The sequence below is a fragment of the Notechis scutatus genome, chromosome 3 (assembly GCF_049901735.1).
Source record: "Notechis scutatus isolate UNSWTSFEM ecotype Mainland chromosome 3, rNotScu1.2, whole genome shotgun sequence".
In the NCBI taxonomy this organism is placed as follows: Eukaryota; Metazoa; Chordata; class Lepidosauria; order Squamata; family Elapidae; genus Notechis; species Notechis scutatus.
The window spans coordinates 142,160,200-142,185,701 of record NC_142011.1 but is presented as its reverse complement, the minus strand read 5'-3'; the positions used below and the strand labels follow the sequence as shown (position 1 = coordinate 142,185,701).

Sequence of the window (25,502 nt, the reverse complement as noted above, 5' to 3'; positions counted from 1 at the left end):
AAACCTAAGTACCTTTTTCTACCATTCCTTTTTTCTTTAATATGCATTCTTCCTTGCCCCTAAGCATTCTCCAAATATCCCCCAAAATGGCTGTGTGTCCAACTTGGGGAAAAATCATCCATAACAAAATAGAACAGAACGTGAGCTAGACTAGAGTGATGAAGATTTTGGGGTAAATTGTGAATGGGAGGAGAAAGGACAATAAAATTGTAATTAATTTTATTTCTATTATGCTTGTATTTGTAATATAATATTTGTAATGAATTAGTTGTAATTGTAATGTGGAAAAGAAGGTTGGAAGTTATTGACATATTTCTTTAGGTTTTTTTTTCTTTCTCTTCTCTTGCACTTTTTGTTACTTTCCTTTTTTTTGTCTGTTATTATACAAGGAAATTCTTAATAAATAGTTAACTAAAAAAGAAAAACGAATGGGAAGGAGGAATCTCCTCAGCTTGTCCTTGTGATTGCCATTTTTTGAAATCTTTGACATGCTATAGACATTGCAAATATTGTCTTAGCTCTGAAAGGTTTCCTATTCCTAAATTAGTGGAATGCTTTAATATAATTTTGTCTATTTCACCAATAATATAGTATTCCGAACAAAGTCACATTTTTCCACTCTCCACCCTTTTAATGGAGGAAATTTGATTTGTGTAAACAACCTTTCTTCCAAAGCTATCCTCCCAACAGGGGCCCCTGTAAAACAGATAAGGTTCTCATTATGTATCCACCATGTCTTGATCATAATTCCTATCAGGGGTGACATTCTGATCCAGTTCTATCAGGTACATTCTGTATGAGTCCTTTACAATACATTAAAACCTGGCTGAGCATAGGATCTTTGTGCCTTAGGGAAGTGCAGGAAACTAGACAGAGAGAAAGTGCACACAGGTCAAGGTGGATTTCTTGTCAGACTCTACAGGACTGGGATATGTTGAAACATTTTTTTAAAAGTCAGAGTGGCTCAAAAGAAATGAATTTAAATTTTGAAAAACTGGATATTTTTTTTCCAGAGCCATCAACACAGACTGCACCCTAAAGAGTTACTTAAACAATAACATGCAAAAGAAAAAACATAATGTTGATAGTCTATAATACATTTCAATCTAATAAATTATCCTAAATCCATGTTTCTTTCCCCTATTAGTGGATTTCTAAAAGGGTGCTTTGAATTTCTATTTCTAAGATCAATAAAATCTGCTGAAGCTATACTCTACTGAAATTGTCTGCTTCTTCATTTTTCTTTTTGACCAAATCATCAGAAACAATATTGAGAAGATATGCCTGCAACCATTTGTGAAAGGGCTGTGCTATTTTTCCACTTAGGACATATTACAGTACTTTCCCACTGCAACATATTCTTTTGAACCTGGTCATAATTGTCTTGAATTAGCTGATTTGATAACACTTGTTAGAAGTGCAATATTATACTGTTGAGGGTGGGTTCTTTGACATGTCTCCAATATTAGCACATCAGCTTATTTAAATGGGCTTGGAAAGGTGCCTGGTTTTGAATTGAGGAAGAGCCTGCCTTTCTGAATATTCTTTTCCAAGTGCACAAAGCCTTTCACTATTTTTTTTTTAAAGTTATTATTTCAACTTTCTACATAACAACTGGTGTCTCATAAGGACCAAACTGTGAGCTTAGGCATCCAAATTGTTTATCAATCACCAACTCAATAAGGTAGCCGTAACTCAATAATAATAACAATAGAGGCCTATCTTATAGATTTCTGGTAAGAATTTATAAGAGAATATATATGGGTTACTTAAGCTCTCTTTAGGCATGGCCCAACCAATTGCATTTCCATTGCTCCTGTTTTAGAATAGACATTTGCTTAAGTCTTGAAGGGTAGATATTCACTGACTCCTTTGGTAGTGCAGAACATATATTGAAATTGGATTGAATTGGATTTATGTCATAGCTGCCATGGGGGCATGGATCCTCATGGTTACTTTCTTGGTAAGATCATTGGTTTTATAATTCCCATTATTGTTTAGGGGTTGAAGCATTTTCTCTGTTGTGTTTGAACATTCCTGAGAGTGGGAATGGATGGGGAAAAAAGAGAGTAAAACAGATTGTTTAGAAAGTCCAGTTGCCTCCTGAAAAAGCACCTTTGGGACCTGGATGACTGAGAATCTCTACAGACTTTTAGCTATACAATTTGGGACGAACATCCTATGAACGGTGTGGGAGTAGGAATCAATTTCCAGAGGAAAAAAATTGCAGACTACAGGAACCAGGAGCACAACTCAGGTGGCCCTGAGGACACAGATAAACTTCCAGGTGCTTCAATGACCCTCTGAAAGGATGAAAATGACGAGCTGTCTGAAAGGAATATAAATCCTTCCATTCCCCACTAATCTGTCAGACCTGAAGAAGCTTCTTAGATGAGAAGCTAAACATCTTCAAAGAAAAAACAAGAAAGTCCAGTTTCTTCCTGAAAAAGCACCTTTGGGACAACCATGACCTGGATGGCTGAGAATCTCTACAGAATAGAATAGATTCTATAACTGTAACAGAAAGGAGATTTATATACAGGAAATATAATTTAGGGATAATTGGAATTATGTCCTAGCAGGATAAGAGTCCGAGAGCTTGAGCTCTGTATATGTGTGCCTGTGAAGAAAGGCAGAAGGAAGTGACCTCAGATTAGCCATCTCTCAGAACAATAGACAAAAGGGGAACACAAAGTAAGTGTGGTCTACAGCTTACTCCTCCCTTGTAATTAGTACATTTTGAATCTTGGTGATGTTTTAGTTTTATATTTCTTGTAATAAAAAGGAATTCAATGTCCATCCCATTGGGTCATCTTGCTTGCATACTGAGAACTACAAAATGAAGTCTGTACCTTCTATGAAGTGTGAGAGTTCAGAGTTCGATTCTCAGTAAATCCTAGGTTTCTTGATATACAATAAGGAGGAGAGATGCATTTGCTGAACACATTCTGCTATCATTAGAATTGTGCTTGCTTTTAACTATTGTACAAAATGAGGTTTTGTTGCTTCAAACTATTACTTTTGGCTTAGTGTGATGTGATCGCTTACAGATTTATTGTTCAATGAGCTCTTATTATGCAAATCATAACTTTGCTCAATATGGACTTAGTCATTATGCTATGAATAAGGTCCTTTACAAGCACCTCTGAATTACATCCCATTAACTGAAGAGCTTAACGTGGAATTAAAATATTCAGTTTTTTCAGCATAAAATGTTTGCCTCAAATTCTCAGAATTTGAGTTCAGGTTTGCCTCAGGATGGTTCAGGTTTGCCTCAGAATTTGAGGCAAACCTGAACTATTGTCAATAAGGGCACATGTCATGTGCTTTGAATATCAGTTTTACAAATATGGTATTTTAAAGAAAAACGTTCAAGGCACTTTGGTCATACTCATGTCTTCTCTATTTTGAGAAAATAAAAATAAAATTCTTGGCCATTGGTATATTAATTTTTGTGTGTAAATTGAACCCTCTACATTTCCTGACCTTTCAGTTTCTCACAGTGTTCATTTGAACCACAAGCATATTTCAAGGCCAATATTCTGAATTATAGCTCCACGTGTGCAAATACCCATCTCCCCACTTTAGATGCTCAGAGTTATACCTGTGTAATTTCATTTTAAAAACAGCCAGGTCCCTGTAGTGTAACTGAGGGCATACTTTCTCTTTCTGGATCTTTAACAGAGCTGATGAAATATGAGCTAGAAATAACACAGCTTGAGTTTCAGGTTCCATGCTGAGTTTACATGCCTGGCATTTAGGGACAGGAAAATGGGCTCGTAAATTGAGGAAATACACTCTAGAGATCTTTGGGATGTAGTCAGTGCTGAACCTCATGTTATCAGTTTTACAGAAAGTACGTTTTCATTTTAAACCACCTCCCTTCTTAGGGTAGGGTGCCCTTCTGCATTTCTCCTGAACTTGATTAACATATTCATAGAGCATTTATAGGGTCAGATCCTCTAAGTTTCTGTGGTTAAAAAAGATACATGCTTTTCCAAGGAACTTGAAAGAGAGTTTATGATAGGCAAATCTCTCATATTTCAATCTTTCTGCCATTTCCTTGTCGATCTAATATTTTTACTAGAGCAAACTAAAGTTCTTGGAACAGCTTTTTTTTAAAAAAAATAATAATAATGCATTATAATGAAAATGGCTCTGGATGGCCTATTTTGGGAACATGAAATTGCTGTTGTCTGTATTACTTCTAGATTAAAAAGAGGCTGTGATAAAATAATTAAGACAGTTTGTCCAATTTTTTTTTTACAATGTCTCCTTATTTCCTTTGCATCCAACCATCTGGAAGGTTGCATTTTTTTTATATCATATGCAATTCATAAATAATTTACAAATATTACCTTAAAGGCAAGCCAATTGGGCCAGTCATTCTTTCTCAGCCCAATCCATCTCACAGGGTTGTTGTGGGGAAAATAGGAGGAGTATGGTGGGTTGGATATTCTTGCTGCCTTGAGTTATTTACTCCGCTAGCCATTGCCGACTATATAGGGCAGGGGTGTTAAACCTGCGGCGTCACGTGACATACCAGGACTTTTCCCCCCTTTGCTAAATGGGCGGGGACGGGGCCAGCATGTGATGTATCTGGACTGCGGGCCATGAGTTTGACACACTTGATATAGGGTGATGCTCATCTCTGTTTCAAGGGCCTTTGAGCCTGTGCTGTCCAAAGATGTTTCTGTGGTCATGTGGCCTGCATGATATCACAGAGTGCTGCTACCTTCCCACCAAAGTGGTGCCTATTTATCTACTTGCATTTGCATGCTTTCGAACTGCTAGTTTGGCAGGACCTGGGGTGAGGATGGGAGCTCATCCTATTGCATGACCCTCAGATCTGGAACCTGGGCTGTTGGCTTCCTAACCAACAAGCCAGGGGTGGGATGCTACTGGTTCAGCCCGGTTCTATAGAATCAGTAGCTCTGAAGAGCAGCAGACACCGGACCGGTTCGCTGCGACGGCCTTTTGGTTGTCTGTTTGGCCCACCAACCTTCCCGGGCTCTTGACTGTCCTTTATTTCCTGCTTTTTCAACCTCATCTGCTTTGTGCAGCACAGCTGAGGTTGAAAAAGCAGGAAAGAAGAGGATTTTCAAATGCTGCGCATCCACGCGCAGCGCTTGTCAGCTGTCTGGGTGGCACAGCTGATGGTTTTTTGCAAATGCTGTACATGCACACGCAAAGCAAAATGCATTCTCATCGAACTGGTAGTAACACCGGTTGAATCCTACCCCTGCAACAAGCCCAACATCTTAATTGCTGAGCCATTGCACTACTCCCAAAATAATAAAGGTGGGATAAAAATAAATAAATTAAAAAATTAAAAAATGAGCAGGAAATAAAAAGGAAAAAAAGAAAGCTGACAAAATGGGAGACCATGTAGATGTTCCTCAGGATGGAATTCTAGAGTTTAGTAGCAACAACCACAGAGATTTCCTGCATTGGAGAAGAGCAAGGCTGGAGTTTAGTGGATTATGATCTTTTACAGATCACCTGATGTGCTATTTGGATTCTTTGGAAATGGAGCGGCCTACAAGAATACAGTGAATTGTCATAAGTAGTTGTGGGAAAGCTTCTCAATATCTTTATCAGTGGCATGCACCAAGGCAGCTGATTAGTTTGTCATGTTCATACATGGAATATGTTGTTTCATTTATCTTTTAGTTTTTCCATAGCTGTTGATAGGTGCACCTAACTGTGGGGATGCATAATCTTCCTATAAAAGCTGCCATTTTACAAGCAGCTACCATTCTCACAATCTTTTGGAAGGATCCTTTTCAAAACTGCACATTCAAACAGGCCAGGATGCTGACCAAAGGCCTGGGAGGGAGTGGGAGGAGAGGAGGCCTGAGATCTGAGTTATCTGGTTGGGAAGGGAGGAAGCCCAAGGTGTTCTTACCTGTAGAAAATTTGTGTGCGCTAGTGGACCCTGTAGTAGTCCAAGGCCCTCTTCAGGCTTCTCTCACCTCCCTTAGGTATCCTATGACCTGTGTGGTCACTTAACGAACACAAATGGGACTCCCAGGATTGCGATTGTTGAGCAAGACAATCAAATAGGCTCATCGCTTAACAATTACAATGACTTACAACCAACATTCCAGGGTCAGTTATGGTTGTAAGTTGAGGACCACCTAAATTGGAAAGACATTGTGGCAAATAAGCAATTCTTAAAAAGTAGAAAAGTTTGAAGTTTTGAAAACTTTGAAATGATGATTTACACAGTTTCTTTTACATCATTAGCAAGACATAATGTTCTGGGAATATTTATCGTTTTCCATCAATTTAAAAAGCATGATATGAGCATGTTGTTATTTTGCTTCATGGTCTGAGCAGCCTTAGTCGTTTTAATCAGTGAAGATGTACACAAGAGTTAGAAGTTTCCAAAGGTCAAAGAAGTGGCTGTCTTTTTAGCTTTAAATCAGAATGGACCTTCCAGCTTCTTGCAGGCAGAATGCCACGCTTGTGTCTGCATGTCTGCCATTTCCCTTTCTTTGGAAAAAACTTTTGCAATTAACTAAAGGGCAGATCACACCACATTCATCCATAAATGGTTGTACAGAATAAATTCCTTTCTCCCCTTTTTTTTTTTTCCACCACAGCCAATTTCGGGGACCCTTTCTGCTCTTTTCTATTTAAAATGTGACAATGAACATCACAGAACTATTAAACCTTTAATTCATTGATGATAAAACAAAAATCCAAGTACTGCTACAATAATATTTTCCTAATTAATTCATCTATCATCTATCATCTATCTATTCTATCATTGTCATCATCATTCTGCTTAAATTTCTAAAATATTTGTTTATTTATAGGATGTTTGGACTGTTAAACATATCCACACCTACATCCACACATATACACTAGGGGAAAGAGGATATATAAGCAGGAAGCACAGATATATAGATTTGAAACCAGATAGCTAACATGGACAGATACTGGTGAGATCCAAATAATAGAAGTGGTGAGATCCAAATAATAGAAGAAGGAAGGAAATTTAAATTTAATTGAGGAATTAAAAAAAATAGGAAGATACTTGATAAATAAGGGGGACAAGATCAAACAGATTAATGGGATGTCCATAGAAAAGCTACAAGTTGTTACTGTAAATCGGTTGAGATCAGGGGTGGGATTCTACAGGTTCATACCTAATTGCTAGAACAGGTTGGTAACATTCTAAGCAGTTCGGAGAACCAGTTGTTAGAAGAAATTACTGGCCTAATCCTGTAAAGAAGGCTTGAAGGAAACATTTGGTGTTGCTTACAGAAACTAACTCTCTATTAACCCTTTTTACATTCTTGGCAGGACTAGACTTCCTGTCTTTGGAATTTCTCTAGAGTTTTTTTCCCCTCCTTTACTGGTACTTTGCTTGTGTGAAGTGACCATTCAAAGTTACAATGGCACTGAAAAAAGTGACTGTTTTTCACACTTACAACTGTTGCAGCACCCCCACAGTCATGAGAAGCCAGGCAAGGAGATGCATGCCTTGATGTGAGTGATATTGTGTTGACCACACCCAGCCAATAACATGACCACCAAGCCATGTCCACCCAGCCACATGACAAACCAAGTCACGCCCACCACCTAAGCCACGCCCACAGAACCGGTTGTTAAAAAATTTGAAACCCACCCCTGGTTGAGATGTCAAATATTTGTTCATGTAATCCCTGGAAGCTAAGCTTGATTCATTGGTGTCTATATAATTGTCAGCCTTGTGAGGTAGTTGAGATAAAAGGCACACCCAGAAATACTATTTCTAAATTTATTGTACTCTTCTATTAACCTAATATTGACAGACTGAGTGTACATTACAGCTCTCCCCTCTTAGGAGAAACTAGGGGAGGTCTATTCTGAAACATTTGCCACACTTCCCAAGCCTTCTGTGGGCTCAGCTGCTGCTTGTCACTGTGTCTAGTCTTCAGCTCTTCCTTCAGTCTGCCAAGGGCATTCCCACATACCTCTATAGTAATTAAGTAATTCTCATTTGCTGGTTTGCTTTTCTTCTTCCCATATTGCTCACCGAATTTGAGATGTAATTTTTAGGCTGAGATGATCTGTGGGCTGATGCAGCTTTCAGGAGTGTCGCTTAGACAAAGATCTTTACACTTCAAGTTTGGGTGGAGCTCCACATTCTTCTTTTGATAAACTTAGGTACTGCTTACTCTCCATTATACCCCAATTAAAATGTAATTAAACTGAACTGACACCTCAAACTACTCTTTGGTGATAGCAAATTAAAATTTGCATCCAGAAAGCAATTAATATGCAAGTTCATCTTTATGGTGAGACTGAGCAGTAACTATTCTTTAGTGATAGCCATCTAAAATGTGTCTACAGACAACAATTAATATGTATTTTCATCTTTATTTTATTTATTTACATTGCACATTTTTAAACTTTTAGAATGAGACCATGCAGTAATCCATTCTAAATTATGCACATCACATCATCTTTCATTGTATCATTTCTCTTGTTACAGCTGTCACCCTGCTGTTGATGCAAACATGTCCTCAAGACTCGCCAAGCACTTCTACTTCGGAGCATATGATGCCTTTTTTGAACTTGGAAGAGGACAATGGTATTCCTGGGATTTCTGGTCCAGTGTGCTGCTAATCTCTTTCCTTTGGTTTATCCGTCTTTATCTGCATTATTTTAGTCAATGGATCTTACTCCACGTTTTTGCAGTTCCTGTCACAAAGTAAGCATGTGTGATGACCTGGGGCATGGCACAGAGGTAACACAGGTAGCTGGCAGCTCAAACTACCCTTCTATTGCTCCAAATTTCCCCAAACACTCCCACGTTTCTGGCAAGTCCCAGAGCAAAGTGATGACACATCCACACCCATACCTCCAGCAGCCTCTGGCTGCAAGTAGTGCAGCCCAACACTGTGGCACCATGGCTGCAAAGCAAGAAATCCAGCAGGGCAAGTCAAGGAATCAAAGGAGCAAGGCAATCCAGAAATCCAGAAAGAATGCAAGGAATTCAGGAAAGTTCAAATGTTGACACTTCATGAATTCAGCATTTGTTCCTGACAAATGCCCCTCCGCACAGTGTCTCATTAAGTCTCAGTCCCCAGATGTGCCTTGTGAAGAGGAATGGGGTGCTCTCCTCCCAAGTAGCTGGGTCAGTCTGCACTGTTCTCGCCTTCTCTCCACTCTCCATGCATGAGGATCAGGAAGGGGTGCTCATCGCCCGAGCTCTGTCTCTCATGTTCACTGCTGAGCCTCTCTTGGTCATCCTGCCCCCATTCCTCCTTGCCTACAAGCCTTCCCAATCCTGAAAGGCCCTGGCCTGATTGGCCCTGCTCGTCCCCATTTTCCTTCAAAGCCAACAAAGCTGCCCCCTCGATCTCTGTCGGCACCAGTTCTAGCTTGTCTTCCCCTTCAGATTCAGGCCCCGATGGGGGCATTACAGCATGGATCATGGCTCTGAAGCTGTAAACTGTATGAAGTCTAAGAAGAAAATTTACATGTAATTTGAATCAACTTAAGAGTATAGGTCAAGTGATTCACTTAGTCCATGTTGGCTTCCATATCACTAACTGGTATAGTCAGTGTTGAGACACGATGGGAACTTCTGGAGGACACAGTTATGATGTGCTTTGTGATTGCAAATGTAAATTAGTAAACAACATGCACATTGATGGGCATCTCACTTCGTATCTATTCTTCTCAGACTACAGAAGAGGAGATTGGAAATGATTTGAATAACTTTAAAACTATAAACTTCTGAAACTGCTCTGTCTTTCAGAAAGCATTTCATTTGGAATGTTATTGGTTCTGTCATTTTAGAGAGGGCCAAAGCTTCCATGAATGAAGGGATTTATTAGCACGAAAGGATTTTTTTTAAAAAGCCACTTCTTTTCATAATACCTCATCTTTATTTCTGATGGTTGGTGGGTGTGACTTTTATTGTATTACACCATTTTCTATGTTTTGTGTTTTGAACTTTAAATTCCCCATTTACACATAATTAAAGGTAAACGTTCCCCTCGCAGATACGTGCTAGTCGTTTTCGGCTCTAGGAGGCAGTGCTCATCTCCGTTACAAAGATGAAGAGCCAGCACTGTCTGAAGACATCTCCGTGGTCATGTGGCCGGCATGACTAAACACCGAAGGCGCACAGAACGCTGTTACCTTCCCACCAAAGGGGTCCCTATTTTTCTACTTGCATGCTTTCGAACTGCTAGGCTGGCAGAAGCTGGGACAAATAACAGGAGCTCGCTCCATTACGCGGTGCTAGAGATTCAAATCGACGCACTGCTGACCTTTCTGATTGACAAGCTCAGAGTCTTAGCCACTGAGCCACCGCGTCCCTTACGCATAATTATGCACATGCAAATACAAATCATCATCATTATCACCATTAATTTCTAGTACAGTAGAAAATCTAGTGGAAACATCTTTGTATGTTTAATGCATAAAATAAATCACTGAATAAATTGCTTTAGCATGCCTGTAACAAGGATCATCATTTTGCTTCTTGAATTTTTGCCCTATCTCTTTTATTCAGATTCCAGTTCTACCTTTATACTGTGGATTTGTGCTACCAGAATTCTTTGGTACATGCCAGTGAAGAGATGGCTATAGTTGTGGTGGGACCTTTGACCTTGAACACAGTGATGCTTCTTTTGATTCTGATGAGATGGGGCTGTCAACTGTTGTTTGACTTCTTCCCTTTTTACTTGTCAAAGCTGATCATGGCTTGGGGATTCTGGACAGTATTAGACCCTTTGGCAGTGTTTGTGGTGGATGCATTCCTGGGGGTAAGTCACTTAAAATAACTTCAATATAGAAGTTTGTTTTATTCAATGAGTCACCAAATCATATGAAATCCTACCTGTGCTGACAGCAGGCCAAGGAAAAAACAATTAAATAAATTGGTAGTGATTCATTATACTCAGTGAATATATAACACATATAAACTGATATTTCAGCGAAGGATAAAAATGATTGCAGCAGTTTTAGAAGCAATGAAATAGTTTAGGGAACCAAATAATATTGTTAAAGAATAAAACACAACATTCAAGGATTGTAAAATCTCTCTCTTTACAATTACAGCCCAAGATGTGCAGATGTAATCTGCATAACATATTTAATTGTGTTCCAACAATATATAGTTGATTGTACATAGTAAGTAACAAGGTTCTGAAAGACTGTCCACTCATTGATAGTATTTTTTTTCTCTCACCATTTTTCCTAGGATAAAAACTGAGCCAAATTTACTCTTTACTTGGACATTTTGTACCACCCAATCAATGTCTTGAAATAAAAGCTGTTCATAGAAAACAGATTAAGAAAAGGAGGTTTGATTCCTATCAAACTTGGGTCCTAATTGTCAGTTGGGCTTCTTTTACTATAATAGTTAGTTGGGGAAAAATCCTATATCTGCCCCATGGAATAAGATTGGCTTGTGATTTAAGTAAACAGAATTATCTTTACATTGTTAGCTGCAAGTGTAGCTAAATTTTGAGGATATTTTACTACCCAAAGATGCACTGGAATATTTAAGGAATACGTTTTTCTTATAATTATTCATGTTAGAGTCTTTGTTTCTTGCATCATAATACTATAACTACAAAACACTCAGAGTGTTTGCTTTCAGCCTTGTTTTTTTAATCTTAATACATTAGTACACTACTTTCAATTTCTAGGTGTGGGAATTATATATATTCTGTTTAGATAGTGGCACGCAGTGAATGCTCATTCAGTGTTTTCTCCCCTTTTTAGGAAAGGGGATATTCACAGATATTAGATCATTTTATTCATAAATTACATTTCAGATGCATCACCTGAAATTAAACAAAAAAATAAGGTAGAGAATGGCACATGTGGCTTTCTGGATACAGTTGAACTGTAGCTATTACTAGCCTAACCAGAATGATAAGGGATGCTGGAAATTCTACTTTGTTAAATCCAATGTTTAAACCCTAATTTTACTCACTTGCTCATTCACCCAGTCTCATAATTGTGCATTTAATGTATCCAAGGTTTGTCTTCTTATGTTGCTTGTGACTATGCTGATTAGCAGGGTGGACATCAAGCTATTCTCCACAAAGTGATGTATCCACAAACACAGACAGACCTAAGAAAGGCAACTTGTAGTTAAACAGCATCCTTGCCAGAGATTAATCATCAATTTGTTTGTGTCCTAGTTTATTGACCCTATAGAAGTCTTCACTCTCATGCTAGAGCATATGCAACAAGGTACAATGACTTTGCCTCAGATAGTACTTGAGTCTACAGTGTTCTAAGTACAACCTTGTATCAGGTTCTGAATAAATGCCAGTATGTTGCTAGGGCTGCAGCCAAGGAAACCCATTACCAATTCCTAAAACACATTTTTTTTTTGCTTTTTTAGGCTAACTGGTAACCCCAGCTAAATTTTTCTTTTAGCAAATGATAGCAATAAAACCATAGAGGAGCAAAATTGCAGTTAAATGTTTTGCTTAACATTAGTTTGGATATAATTTCATTCAACAAAATAATAGTAAATGTTTTATGGAAATTAGTTAATGAATTCTTAAATGAACCTTGTTTCAAAAGATAAATACAAACTATAATTTACCAAGATGCAGATGTCAACTTATTGGCTGACAAATTAGAAGATGATTAAGCAAAAAGTGATGAACAAAGAGGAGAAAACCAGGTATATATCTCGGCAAAGCAACAAATGGAGATCCTTTCTGAAACATGTCGAGTCCTTTATATATTCTTGATCATGATCCCCAGGCTTCAAGTTAACATCTTTTGAAGTCAAGTCTTCTGATTGTTGCTCACCTTTTTTAAAAAAAATTCAGGTGATGCATCTGAAATGTAATTTATGAATAAAATCTGGTAACCATGAAAATCCCCTTTCCTAAAAAGAGGAGAAAACATTGACTCCATCTTAGAATTGGTCCAAAAAAGTTACATAACTAGTTCTTAGGTGCAGCTCTCCAGACATCTGCATATCCATCAAATCCATCTTATGTATTTCTCATTTATTTATTTCTCATAAGTTATATATGTTTTCAGCCATTATCAAGATGTTCTGAATTCATATTACCCCATATCTTGGACTCCCTTAAAACAAATAATAAAATGTAGCAAAGGATAAAATTATAATAAGTCAACAAAGAACAGATCTATATGAATGTAAGTTAAGGATAGTATAAATCAGTCAATGTTGATATAAAGTCTACATACTTTCACAGAATTTCTATCAAATCTAATCATTACCAGCATCTGGTGAGCTACAGATCCACCATTTTTGTGGCATGCTAATGTTTAAATCTGAACTAGCAAAGTTATTTGCAATGGTTTTGGAAGGAAGAGAAGAAACAGGAAAAGGTGCTTATTTATTTGCTTTATTTATAAAGTGGTATTTGTAATGGGCTTATAATTAATGGCAGTAAGATATTCAGGTGCACAGAGGCTGCTAAAGGATGTCCATTGTTCTCTTGTTGGGCAAAGACTTCTGTATTACTTTTCAGTTCAGTTCTATGGTTATTCCCTCAACGAACTGCTTTGGATCTATTGCAGAAAACCTGGGCACTATAAGCCACAGCAGAGCTGAAGAATCTTAATTCCTGGAAGATAAATTTATCACCAGATTTTTGAACTGCTAAGCATGGCACATGGTGATCATAGAAACTATTGTATTTCACTGACATTTTTTTTCCAGCTTAATTTGAACAAATGATGGCAATACATTTTTAAACTGTGGTTGATATCAGGAGACCAACTTTGCTGTACAGATACTATATTTACTGTGTGCTCTATTAAACAAAAGATTGCTGAATATGTTTCAAAGATCTACAATTTGAAGGTCCCAAACTACTTCTCATTGGATTAATTGGAAAAGTTCTGAATAAAACACTTGCTGTCTTGTGACAATCTTGCCAATATTCCCTATCAGAAATTATTCTAGCAAGGAACACATTTCACTGAATACCATGCAAAGAAACATACTCTATTTCAAAATGAAACTGAATCCTTTACATATGTTTTCCATATTTGTATTAGCAATTTGGTTTCCCGTCTTTGGCATTCCTTCAGCTGCTATTTTAGATTACCTGCCAATCAATTTATTTTAGATCAAGCATTTTAAAGCATTATGTTGTGGTAATATGACATGAACTATTCTAATGATCTAATATCTTTTAAATTTTAAGAGGGCTTAGTGCTTATGAAAGCAGACAGAGTGATAGTCTTGGACTCACTCTCATTTTTTATTATTAAAGAAAATAATATAGCTCACCTGACAGTGTATTTTAGAAAACAAACGTATAAAGAATATGGGTATAACCTGAAGTTTTTCCCCTGTAAATATTTGAAATCTTAGTCATGGATCATAAATAATTGTACGTTTATTCATTTTTGACTGTAGAAATATTTCTAAATATGCTTTATTAAATACAGACTGCTTTGGCAATATTAACAACCATTTGATTTTTATCCATGGATATCTTGCATAGTTGCCACTTTCTAGTTTGATATTACACATTTTACTTGCTGTCTGGAGTGTCTAGTACTTTTTTTAACATTCAATATTCGTTGATTATGATAATAATAAACCTATAAGATTAGGTGCCAACTTTGGATTTTTTTAAAAAAAAAACTATCTATCACCGCTATCCATGAATCCAAAGTAAAGATGAGATCAGAATAAAAGCTGAGAAGAGTCAGCGGCTGAGAACTGAGCCTGACAATCGCCTTTTACCTTTGACAAGCTTCCTAATGGGAACTTAGAAAGATTTAGTGGTAGGGAAAAATAGAGAATGAAAGAACCTTAATAGGTTTGCATTTTCATTGGGAGAATTGCAATAGTTACTTGTGATTGTCTCACCTCCATTTTGCTGGAGGCATCCATGCTTCCCATTTTGTCTTGGGATGACTATATATCACTAGGAATGAAGTTTCAATAATAATCTCTTTTTGTATGTGGTGGGAGACCTGAGTCGGGACAGAGGAGCACCAGAGAGTGTCAGGTATCAAGACACTGGTTATGGTCACACAACTAGATCTATTAAAAGACCTGGTCATTCGGTGTATTAGACTTGGCTGGAATTAGCCTGGATTGCTATTTTTGTGATTTACAGCTCTCTGTAAAACCTTTGTGTTAAGTTCTGGGCAAAGAATGGAGGTGAGGCCAGAGTGATTCCTAGCAGCTCTTTATTCAATACTGCCTGAGAAACAACAGCACTTTTATATGAAACTGACTAACCAAACAACCAGTCAGGAGAGAATATTTTCCCGCTCCAACAGAGGACCAGAATGAGAACGTCAACTGACAACCATACAGTATATACAATACATAACACCTGATTAATTTAGGGTTTAATGTATTAGGTAAACCTAGAAAATGGGTTGGTTGGTTTGATAACCAGGTTAAATGCAAACACTAAAGAGCTTACCTTTTCACGATAATGCAAAGTTCCAATTAGTAGTGATTAAATGAAGATAGTTTTCTTTTTCAAGGGAAACCAATAAAACATTGTCAGTTTTTTCTTCATGATTAATATGCAGAGAAGGTTACAAACTTTGTTTTGTTTTCCTTTAAATATAATGTGTGACATAACCCTCACACACCTGTTACTGATAATATAACAAGTTTGTAAGAAGCCTATGAAGTTATTCCTCTTTGTTTCCTATTTTAAAAATATAAGGCTGATGTTTGTATTTGAGATTTTCTTTGCATAATTTAATATAGTTTAAATTAAAGCAAGAGAATGCTGTTTCAATTCTAAAACTTTTAACCCATCAATATTAATCCACTCCACTGAATGTAAATGCAGTTGATTGCTATGGTTTAGGCATGGGATTGATCTGAACACATAGTTCTGGGGTTAAATATACTTGTTATGGTTTCTAATTTGTAAGGACGTTTTCTTCAGTGATCTCATCCTTTAATAGCTTCATCCCCCCTTACATCACATTTCTTTAAACTTCACCCTTACAAATTCCTCATTATTGTAAATAAGTGACATCCTCCACTTCTTATTGTATCTTTACTTGAAGCCTTGGATTCTGCTGCCTGTTTAAGGATTCATAACTCGGCATGAGGTTTTCTTTAGCTACAACTTGTATTCTTCAAAGTCAACTTTCAAAAAGTAGTTTCCTTAGGCTGGATAGCTTACTTATTTTGTTATCTCTCAGCTGTGCTGCACAGGCTTTTACCTCTGGTCCTTCAGCTAAATAAGCCACAACCATCTGCACAAATACATTCTAGCAAAGAATGTATGTATGTATGTATATATATATATATATACACAGAAGCCTGATGATGGCAGATGAGATTCTGCTGAAACGTTGCTACAACTTTAAAAGCACAACTATAATGACGTGGGAAAATACCCGAACAAAGCTGAAGGCCATACATGTAAGTACCCGAAAACTTAAGAAAACAAATATATATATATATATATATATATATATATATATATATATATATATATATATATATATACACACACACACACACACACACACACACACATATATACATATACATATACATATACATATACATATACATATACATATACATATACATATACATATACATATACATATACATATACATATACATATACATATATATATATATATATATATATATATATATATATATATATATATACACACACACACACACACATATACATATATAAACATATATATATATATATGGATGGATCTTTGGTTATTCGGGTTTTCTCCCGCGTAAGATTGGAAGTATCTAGGCAACGTTTCGATGAAGTCTCATTCATCATCTTCAGGCTTGTGTCTTCAGCTCTGTGCTTCTCAGAGTGATGTGAGCTTGCAGCTGCTTCTTCCTTTTAACTGCTAGTGGGGGTGTGACTTGATTGGGTGGGGGCTTGGCTGTGTTCTGATTGGGTGGGGGTGTGTTCTCATTGGTTGGGGGTTTGGCTGTGTTCTGATTGGTTGGGGGGTTGGCCGTGTTCTGATTGGCTGGAGGTGTGTTCTGTTCAGGTGGGGGGCTTGGTTGTGCTCAGGTTAGTCTTAGTTGCTGGGGGATTTGAGCTGGTGAGCTGTGATCTTGCTGTTTGGCTTCGAGTTCGTGGTCGTGCTGCATCTTCATGGTGGGGGTCAGTTCGCTTCATGTATGGCTCGGAGGGGTTTGAAGTGGGTAGTGATGCAGCTGCAGTGCAGTTTCTGGTCCGTGATCGTGTCTCATCTTCTGTGTGGGTGTGAGTCTGCTTTTTACGTGGAAGTGTGGTGGTGGCATCTTGTGTGGCTCTCATGGGTGTGGGTCTGGTGTCATTCTTCATGTTAGGTACTCATCTGTTCATGAGGGCGGGTTTCCAAATGGCTGGTAGGCGGGAGGTGTCATCTCTTTTATTCATGCTGTGTGGGCGTTTTTCTATCTCTATGGCTTCTCTGATTATTCTGTTGTTGAAGTGTTCAGTTTTGGCGATAGTTCTGGTATTTTTAAAGTCAATCTCATGTCCTGTGGCTTTGAGGTGTTGGACCAGGGAAGAGGTCGGTTCTTCTTTTTTGATTGAGTTCTTATGTTCTTCAATGCGTGCACTTATTCTTCTGTTAGTTTGTCCGATGTATGTGGTGGGGCAGGCGGTGCAAGGGATTTCGTATACTCCTTGGTTTTCTAACTCGATTTTGTCTTTAGGGTTTCTTAGGATGGTGGATATTTTTCTGTTTGTGCAGAATGCTGTTTTAATGTTGTGTTTTTGGAGGATCTTGCTGATTTTGTCTGTAGTGCCTTTTATATATGGGAGGAGGGCTTTGCCGTTCTCTTGTTCTCTGTCTTGGATTTTGGTTGGGGTTTCTTTTTGGATTAGGTGGGTAATCTTCTTTCTTTGGAATCCATTGGCTGTTAGTACGTTGGTGAGAGTGTTTAGTTCGGTTTTTAGGTGTTGTTCATTGGCTAAGCATTTTGTTCTGGAGATGAGTGTCTCGGCTACATCCACATACAAATACCCGATATATATATATATATATATATAAATTATAAATTATATAAATTATATATATATATATATATATATATATATATATATATATATATATATATAATTTCCCATCGTGTTTCTGTTGGAGTCATCATTTAAGGCACTTCTGGGTTCAAAGGATTAGCTGGTGACATCTCCGTTGTCCAGGGGACATCCAGGGGTGCTCCTTTCATGTCCCCGTCAAGGAGCTGGAGCTTCTGGTTTTCAAGATGGCTGCGCACATGGATGCTGCGGCTAACCACTCCTTCTTTCAGTGTATGGTGTGTATGATTCTGTGTGTGGTTTGGATCCTTTCCTTGATTGAATCCTGTGGGGCAAGGAGCATCTATAGTCGGCAAGCCTTGTTACAAATTGGACTGACATGTGAAAAAGCTATTACGGATGATTTTATACATTCTCATAACATACCGAAGGAGGCAGCTAGGCCCCTGGGGGAGCCATGGATCACTATCTCTGTAGGAAGGAGGAAGAGGTGGAGAAAGAAGAACAGGAAGAGAGGATGCCGTGCTGGGGTTTTCTTTAGGCTGAGTAAGTTTCCACACAAGCCTTCAATTCCAAGTATATTTCTTACCAATGCAAGATCCCTGACTAACAAAATGGATGAATTAAGGCAACAGATTGCAAAGGCTAAATTCATCAAGAACTGCTGTGTTTTGCTAATCACAGAAACTTGGCTTCATTCACTCATTCCAGATGCAGCTGTTGAGCTGGAAGGCTACGTAGCTCACCGGCAGGACAGGAGTAGAGATTCTGGCAAGATCAAAGGGGGGAGGGTTAAGCCTTTATGTTAACAAAAGCTGGTGTATCAATATAAAGACTGTAGACAGCCACTGCTCCATGGATCTGGAGTATATGACACTTAAATGTGGACCCATATATCTTCCATGGGAATTCAGCATGGTTTTGATTACTGCAGTCTATACCCCACCTGATGCCAATACTACCATAGCTTTGGGATTCTTGTATAACATTGTTAGTAATCAGCAGAATAAATATCCTGATGCTGTGCATATCATAGCGGGGGACTTTAATCAAGCTGATTTAAAAGAAGTGCTTCCTAAATTCTATCAGCATGTTAAGTGTGCTACTAGAGGAGCAAACATTTTGGACAAAGTATATACCAACATCAAACATGGCTATAAAATTATACAATTACCACATTTGGGACAATCAGACCATATGTCACTGCTTTTAGCACCAGCTTACATCCCTCTTAGGAGTCAGGCTCTGCCTATAATAAAGACAGTGAAATCTTGGCCAGAAGATGCTTCCCAACAACTTCATGATTGTTTTGAGAACTCAAATTGGGACATCTTTTACCACCCTGACCTAGAGGTGCACACTGCAACTGTTCTATGCTATATCAAACACTGCACAGATACTATCACTGTGGATAAACATATTAGGATCTATCCCAATCAGAAACTCTGGATGACCAAGGAAGTCCAGCGCCTCTTCCATGACAGGACAAAGGCCTTTAGGTCCGGTGATGGGGCAAGATACAGTGTTGTCACAGCTAATCTGAAGAAAGGTATTCGGAAGGCCAAGACTGATTATAAGAGGAAGATTGAGGATAATTTTTGTAGCAATAACATGAGGCAGGTGTGGCTAAGGATTCAACAAATTACAAACCATCAACAGACCAATGTCATCCCTGCTGAGGGGGATGCTTCATTGGCAGAGGAACTGAATCATGTCTTTGCTCGCTTTGAAGTGGAGACATCAGAGACAGATAAAACACAACTACCAGCCAATTGTAGCCCCCACCTCATTGTGGAGGAACAGGAGGTGAGGAGCATTCTGAGGGCTGTGGACCCTAGAAAGGCTGCTGGTCCTTACGGTATCTCTGGCCGAGTGTTTAAAAACTGTGCTGATCAGTTGGCTGGAGTCTTTTCCAGGATCTTCAATCGGTCTTTATCCCAGTCCACTATTCCATCTTGTTTGAAGGTTTCCACCATTGTTCCACTGCCAAAGAAGTTCCCAATCAATAACCTCAATGATTACACACCAGTGGCACTCACTCCTATCAACATGAAGTGCTTTGAGAAATTGGTCTGCTGGCACATCATTTCTGGTCTTCCGCATACATTTGATAAACACCAGTTTGCATACAAAAATATAGATCTACAGAGGACGCTATAGCCATCACTCTTCACATTGCTCTAACTCATCTAGAACATCGGGAGAGCTATGTGAGGATGCTTTTTGTGCATTTTAGTTCTGTGTTTAACACAATTCTTCCAGATAGACTAATGTCTAAACTTCTGGACGGGCTTTCTAATTCAATCTGCCTTTGGATTATGGATTTCCTGTCTGGCTGCTCACAGAGGGTCAGATTAGGTAATCATACCTCTTCAGCCCTTATTCTTAACACTGGTACACCACAGGGTTGCGTGTTGAGTCCCTTACTCTATACTCTTTATGTGCATGACTGCATTCCCACTCACGCTAGTAATACTATTGCTAAATTTGCAGATGATACAACAATGGTGGGACTTATCTCCGGGGGGGATGAGTCTGCCTACCGAGATGAGGTGGACTGGTTGCTTCTGTTGTGTGGAGACAACAACTTGGTCCTCAACACCAATAAGACCAAGGAGCTTATAGTGGATTATAGAAGGAACAGATCAGACATCCAGCCCTTGCTTATCAATGGAGACCGAGTGGAGCAAATGGCCAGTTTTAAGTTTCTGGGTGTTACCCTAAAAGAGGACCTGACCTGGGGTGCCCACATTGCAGCCCTGCTCAAAAGAGCCCAGCAGAGATTATACTACCTGAGGCTTCTCAGTAAACAACAACTGAATGAAAAACTGCTGGTGACCTTCTACCGCTGCACCATAGAGAGCATTTTAACATACTGCACCTCTGTATGGTTTGCCAATTGCACAGGGGCAGATTGGAAAGCACTCCAGAGGGTTAATGTCATTGCCCAGAAGAACATTGGTTGCCCTCTCCCCTCTTTGGAAGAGCTTTATAGCTCCCGCTGCCTTAAGAAAGTTCAAAACATTCTCAAAGATCCATCTCATCCTGGGAACCCTTTTTTTTGAACTATTACCATCTGGCAGACGGTACAGAATAATAAAAACAAGGACAAATAGGCTGAAAAACAGCTTCTATCCCAGGGCAGTAGCTCTTTTGAATTCTGCTGTATAGTGCAGTGTTGGTGTGGTGTCGGGGGTTTCCGGTTCAATGTGTGAAGGGTGAAGGATGTGTTTGTGTTTATTTTCATGGTCATGGTCATGATGTGCACTGAAGATTGTGTTTGATTTCGTTGTACGAGGTGCAATGACAATAAAGTAAACTAATGACAGGAACTCACCCCACCATGCAGCAGCACTCAGGTCTCAAACACGGGCTTGCTAACCTCCAACCCACCACCCTAACCAGGAGAGCCACCACACTCCATTTAGATTTCTGATTCACTTACATGATAATATCTCATTATAATAAAGACTCAGGCATTGACAGAATATAAAGATTCATATATATACACAGAGACAATTTTTTTTTTTACAATAGCTTCACAGGGCTGGGAAGACAGGCCTACCCACTTCCCTGTCCCTTCCAGGTGAAAGGATAAAGGGGAAAATTGGCTCTGATTAAAGGAATAAAACTACCCAGGTATGAAAAATAATTGTATTATTCCCTGAGTCTTCAACCTGAAATATGCTGGCTGTTCCCAAGATGGAAACGCAGCTGGGTTGTATAGTGAAAAACATGGCATTTTATCCACCGAACCAAATTGTCCCTACAATTAGCTTCCATTACAGGATTAGCAGTACTTAAATTTAAATTCCACTAAAGTCAATGAGATTGGGACTTATTTTAAAATAAAGTGCAGAGGCTTGAGCTGCAAAAAAGACATTTCAAGTGAAGAAACACATAGAGAAAGCTGATTCATCCCCATGATGCTAAAATAAGTGACCACAATTGTGTTTTCATCATACAACATCAGGATTGTATCTATTTAAACAATAGTAAATAGATAAAAAAAAAAAAAAAAATGTATCCTCTAATAGAGGAATGTAAAAAGTGGAAAAAAATTGCCTATCAAGGAGCCTTGTCATCAACCATCCTTAATAAGCCCTTATTTGTAGAGCTACCACAGACACTGGTACAACAATCCTTTGCAAACATTTGGTACTATTTTTCGTCATTACTGTTTTCTTCCCCTGATCCTTTTAATTTAATTTCAGCGACTTTATTACACCATTGGTAATCCCATTGCTGACTGTGCCAAGCTGTATTGGCTTTTTCTAAGAATGGAACAGACTGGAATTCCTGGAGCATTGATCACCGTGTTGCTTTATGCAGTCCTATTTTTATTTTCATCCGCAACTCTACATCTATATTGGCTCAGGTAAGTCCTGTATCTCCCATAAGCTGACTGCAGAAAACGTACAGGTAGTGCTCGGCTTGTGACCACAATTGAGCCCAAAATTTATGTTGCTAAGCGAGACACTTGTTTGGTGGGTTTTGCCCCATTGCACGACCTTGCAGTTGTGAAGTCCATCTGGCTTCCCCATTGACTATGTTTTTCAGAAGGTTACAAAAGGGGATCACATCCAGGACAATACATCCGTCATAAATATAAATCAGTTGTCCAGCTTCTGAATTTTAATCATGTGACCATGAGGATGTTGCAAAAGTTGTAAGTGTGAGTCACTTGTTCAGTATTGAACAGTCACTCAATGAACTGTTGTAAGTTGAGGACTACCTGAATTGATAGAGTGATCCTAGCTTTGTCTACTTCCCAGAGAGTTTGATCTTATTTATGCTAAAATTGCAATGTAAGAGGAACAATCTATGGCCACCTCTGAAGCACCCCTCTTTTTTATGCTGTTGGTTAATTTTACAAGCTAAGGATAATGATCCCTGCCTTCTTTTCCTTTCTAGCGTTTTCCCTCATTGTGGGATCTGCTTTTTTTTTCTTCCAGATCTACTGATCTATAGGTTGCAAAAGGAATTTATCAACTGACCTGTCACTTAAACCTAACATTGTGGGCTGACAGAGAAAGAGTGACTGGTCCAAAGGCACTGTGATGACCCAGAGTGTAACACAAATGTAACAAAATCCAAAACGTAAATAAATGTCCTCTAATGCCTCCAATTTGGCCCCACTGTTCAATAGTACTCAGTTGGAGATAAAACGTACTCAAAAATAGTCTTCAAAAGAAAGCAATACAGTCCGAATTTAATGAGCAGATAGAGGTGAAGTAAAAAACCAAACAAACTACAATGACGAAATTTCCACAACGGAACAAGAGAAGTATTTACCCAATTCAAGGAGATAACAAGGCACAGCCAGTTTTAAGGACGCCAACCAAGATAACTTCAGACCAAAATAAAACACGCTTTGTTTCCAGCATTTGCCAGTACGCAGGTCCAAACTCTTATTCAGTTGTCACACCTGCAGCCCATAAAGAGGATCAAGGCCCTCTCCTCCCGAGGAGACCACGTCTCTCCCTTATCCTCTCCTCCCTGTGTGTGCCCTAGAATGGATAGGGGATGGGCCTCTGACTGCTCAGCCGGCCTCTGCCCTTCCCCAGCCTCCTCCACAACCTCTGAAGCCACACCTCCATTCCCTGTTGGCTGTTCCTCCTCTCCCTCAGAGTCAGTCTCCACCAGGGGAATGACAAGCATCCAGCTAGCTTTCATGGCCATGGTGGAACTAAAACACACAGTCTCCTGGTTTCTAGCCTGGTGCCTTAACTGCAGAAGTGGTATTCAGCAGGTTCTGACAAGTTCTGGAGAAAATTCTGGAAATTTTGAGTAGTTTGGAATCTCTGACTGGCCCCGCCCCCATTTATTCTCTGCCTCCCAAGACCCAGCTGATTGGCTGGGTTTTCTTTTGTTGCCCTGTACAGGAGAACAGAGCTGGAAAGCAGGTTAGTGGGGTGGGGACAGATGGGGATTTTACAGTATCCTTCCCCTGCCATGCCCACCAAGCCACACCCACCAAGCCACACCACACCCACCAAGCCATACCCACAGAACCAGTAGTAAAAAATTTTGAATCCCACCACTGCTTAACTACAATGACAAATTCCTCCAGTGACCATGTGAGATACAGTTGGAGAATGTCATGCATTACTTATATGCCCTATTCAGTTTGCAGCATCCAAATTTTACTAGCCTTGAGTTCTAATCTAGAGAAAAATTAAAGTGAAGTTTAATATTGGTATAAACACATATAAACACATAGAATAAAAAGATGCCCCAAAGGTGCTTTTTTTCAAGAGGCATCTGGACTTTCTCGATTTCCTTTGAAGACTGTTTCGCTTGTCATCCAAGATGCTTCTTCAGCTCTTGACTGGATATTGGGGGATGGAAATAGTTATATTCCTTGCAGACAGTTGGTCATTTGCATTCTTTTAGGGGGTCATTGAAGCACTTGGAGGTTTGTCTGTGTCCTCAGGGCCACCTGAGTGGTGCGAATGGGTGTGGAGCCTTCTTGGAGCTGCTGAAAGGGCTGTGTTGTGGAGCTGTGCTTCATTCTTGAACCCAGGCAAAGTCCAGTTGCCTGTTGAAAAAGTACCTTTGGGACAGCCATGACCTGGTTGACTGAGAATCTCCATAGACACTAATAAGTTGCCTTTGAGGGTGGCAAATTTTGCATATTTGCTCTTAGCTTTGAGGAATACATAGGCAATCTAACATCCTATCAAAGAATTTCAAATCATCCACATTCCTGGAAGCAGTATGTAAATTCAAAGTATTGGCAGGCTAATTAATTCATTTTTTGTAGATGTTAATGTCTTCTTCATCACCGACTGCATAGTTTCATACGGTTTTATAAGTTTCAGCTGCTGTCCTTTATTACTCAGGAAAATTAATTTAAATTAAAATATTCGTAGGGAAGATTTTCAATCAGAATATTATGAACATCTTTATTGTCTAAGGAACAGGTGGAGGATCATCAACATTTTTTTTCCTTCTGAATCAATCTTTCCATAATGTTTTGCAATGAAGAAAAGAGTACTTCATTCGACAATGTATCTTTCAAAATTCTCAGAACAGAATAATAAAACAAAACGTGCATAGCAAAACTGGTTACATTACAGCTTTCTAAGCATATCTAAGTGTATGGAAAACTCAGAGCATAAATTATAATTATACCTGAATTTGGAAAAAATAAGCTTTTTTTGTTATTGTGAACTGAACTGTTTATTGATAAATTTATTTCTGAGTGGCTACAGACGCATCTCATTGTACACAGATCTTTAGGTTTAATGTGCACATAAGCATCTTTTCATGCATAAACTTTAAATCTATTGCTCATTTACACTTCTATGCATATCACATTGAAATGATTTTCATGGATAAAATTAACTTGCGACTTACACATTTCTGATATTTAGAATGGCAAATGAAACTGAACTTCCCACATTACAGTTGATTATTTTCTGATTGATTCTTGATGTACATGTTCCTCCCACAAGCCAGAACAAAGCTGAAAGTTTAAGAGAATCAGATTAGAACTTTAGTTTACTTTACTTTATTGTCATTGTATCTCGT

At 38.6% G+C, this 25,502-nt stretch overlaps 1 protein-coding gene across 1 annotated transcript in view; it reads left to right on the top strand.

Annotated features, from left to right (window-relative positions):
- Positions 1-25,502, top strand: part of LOC113418034 (uncharacterized) — a 195,351-nt gene that overhangs the window by 120,244 nt on the left and 49,605 nt on the right. Inside the window, exons 13-15 of the mRNA XM_087960075.1 lie at positions 8,489-8,707; positions 10,523-10,775; positions 22,181-22,344. Of these exons, the coding sequence (XP_087816201.1) occupies positions 8,489-8,707; positions 10,523-10,775; positions 22,181-22,344 (636 nt within the window). The remainder of the gene's footprint in view (positions 1-8,488; positions 8,708-10,522; positions 10,776-22,180; positions 22,345-25,502) is intronic.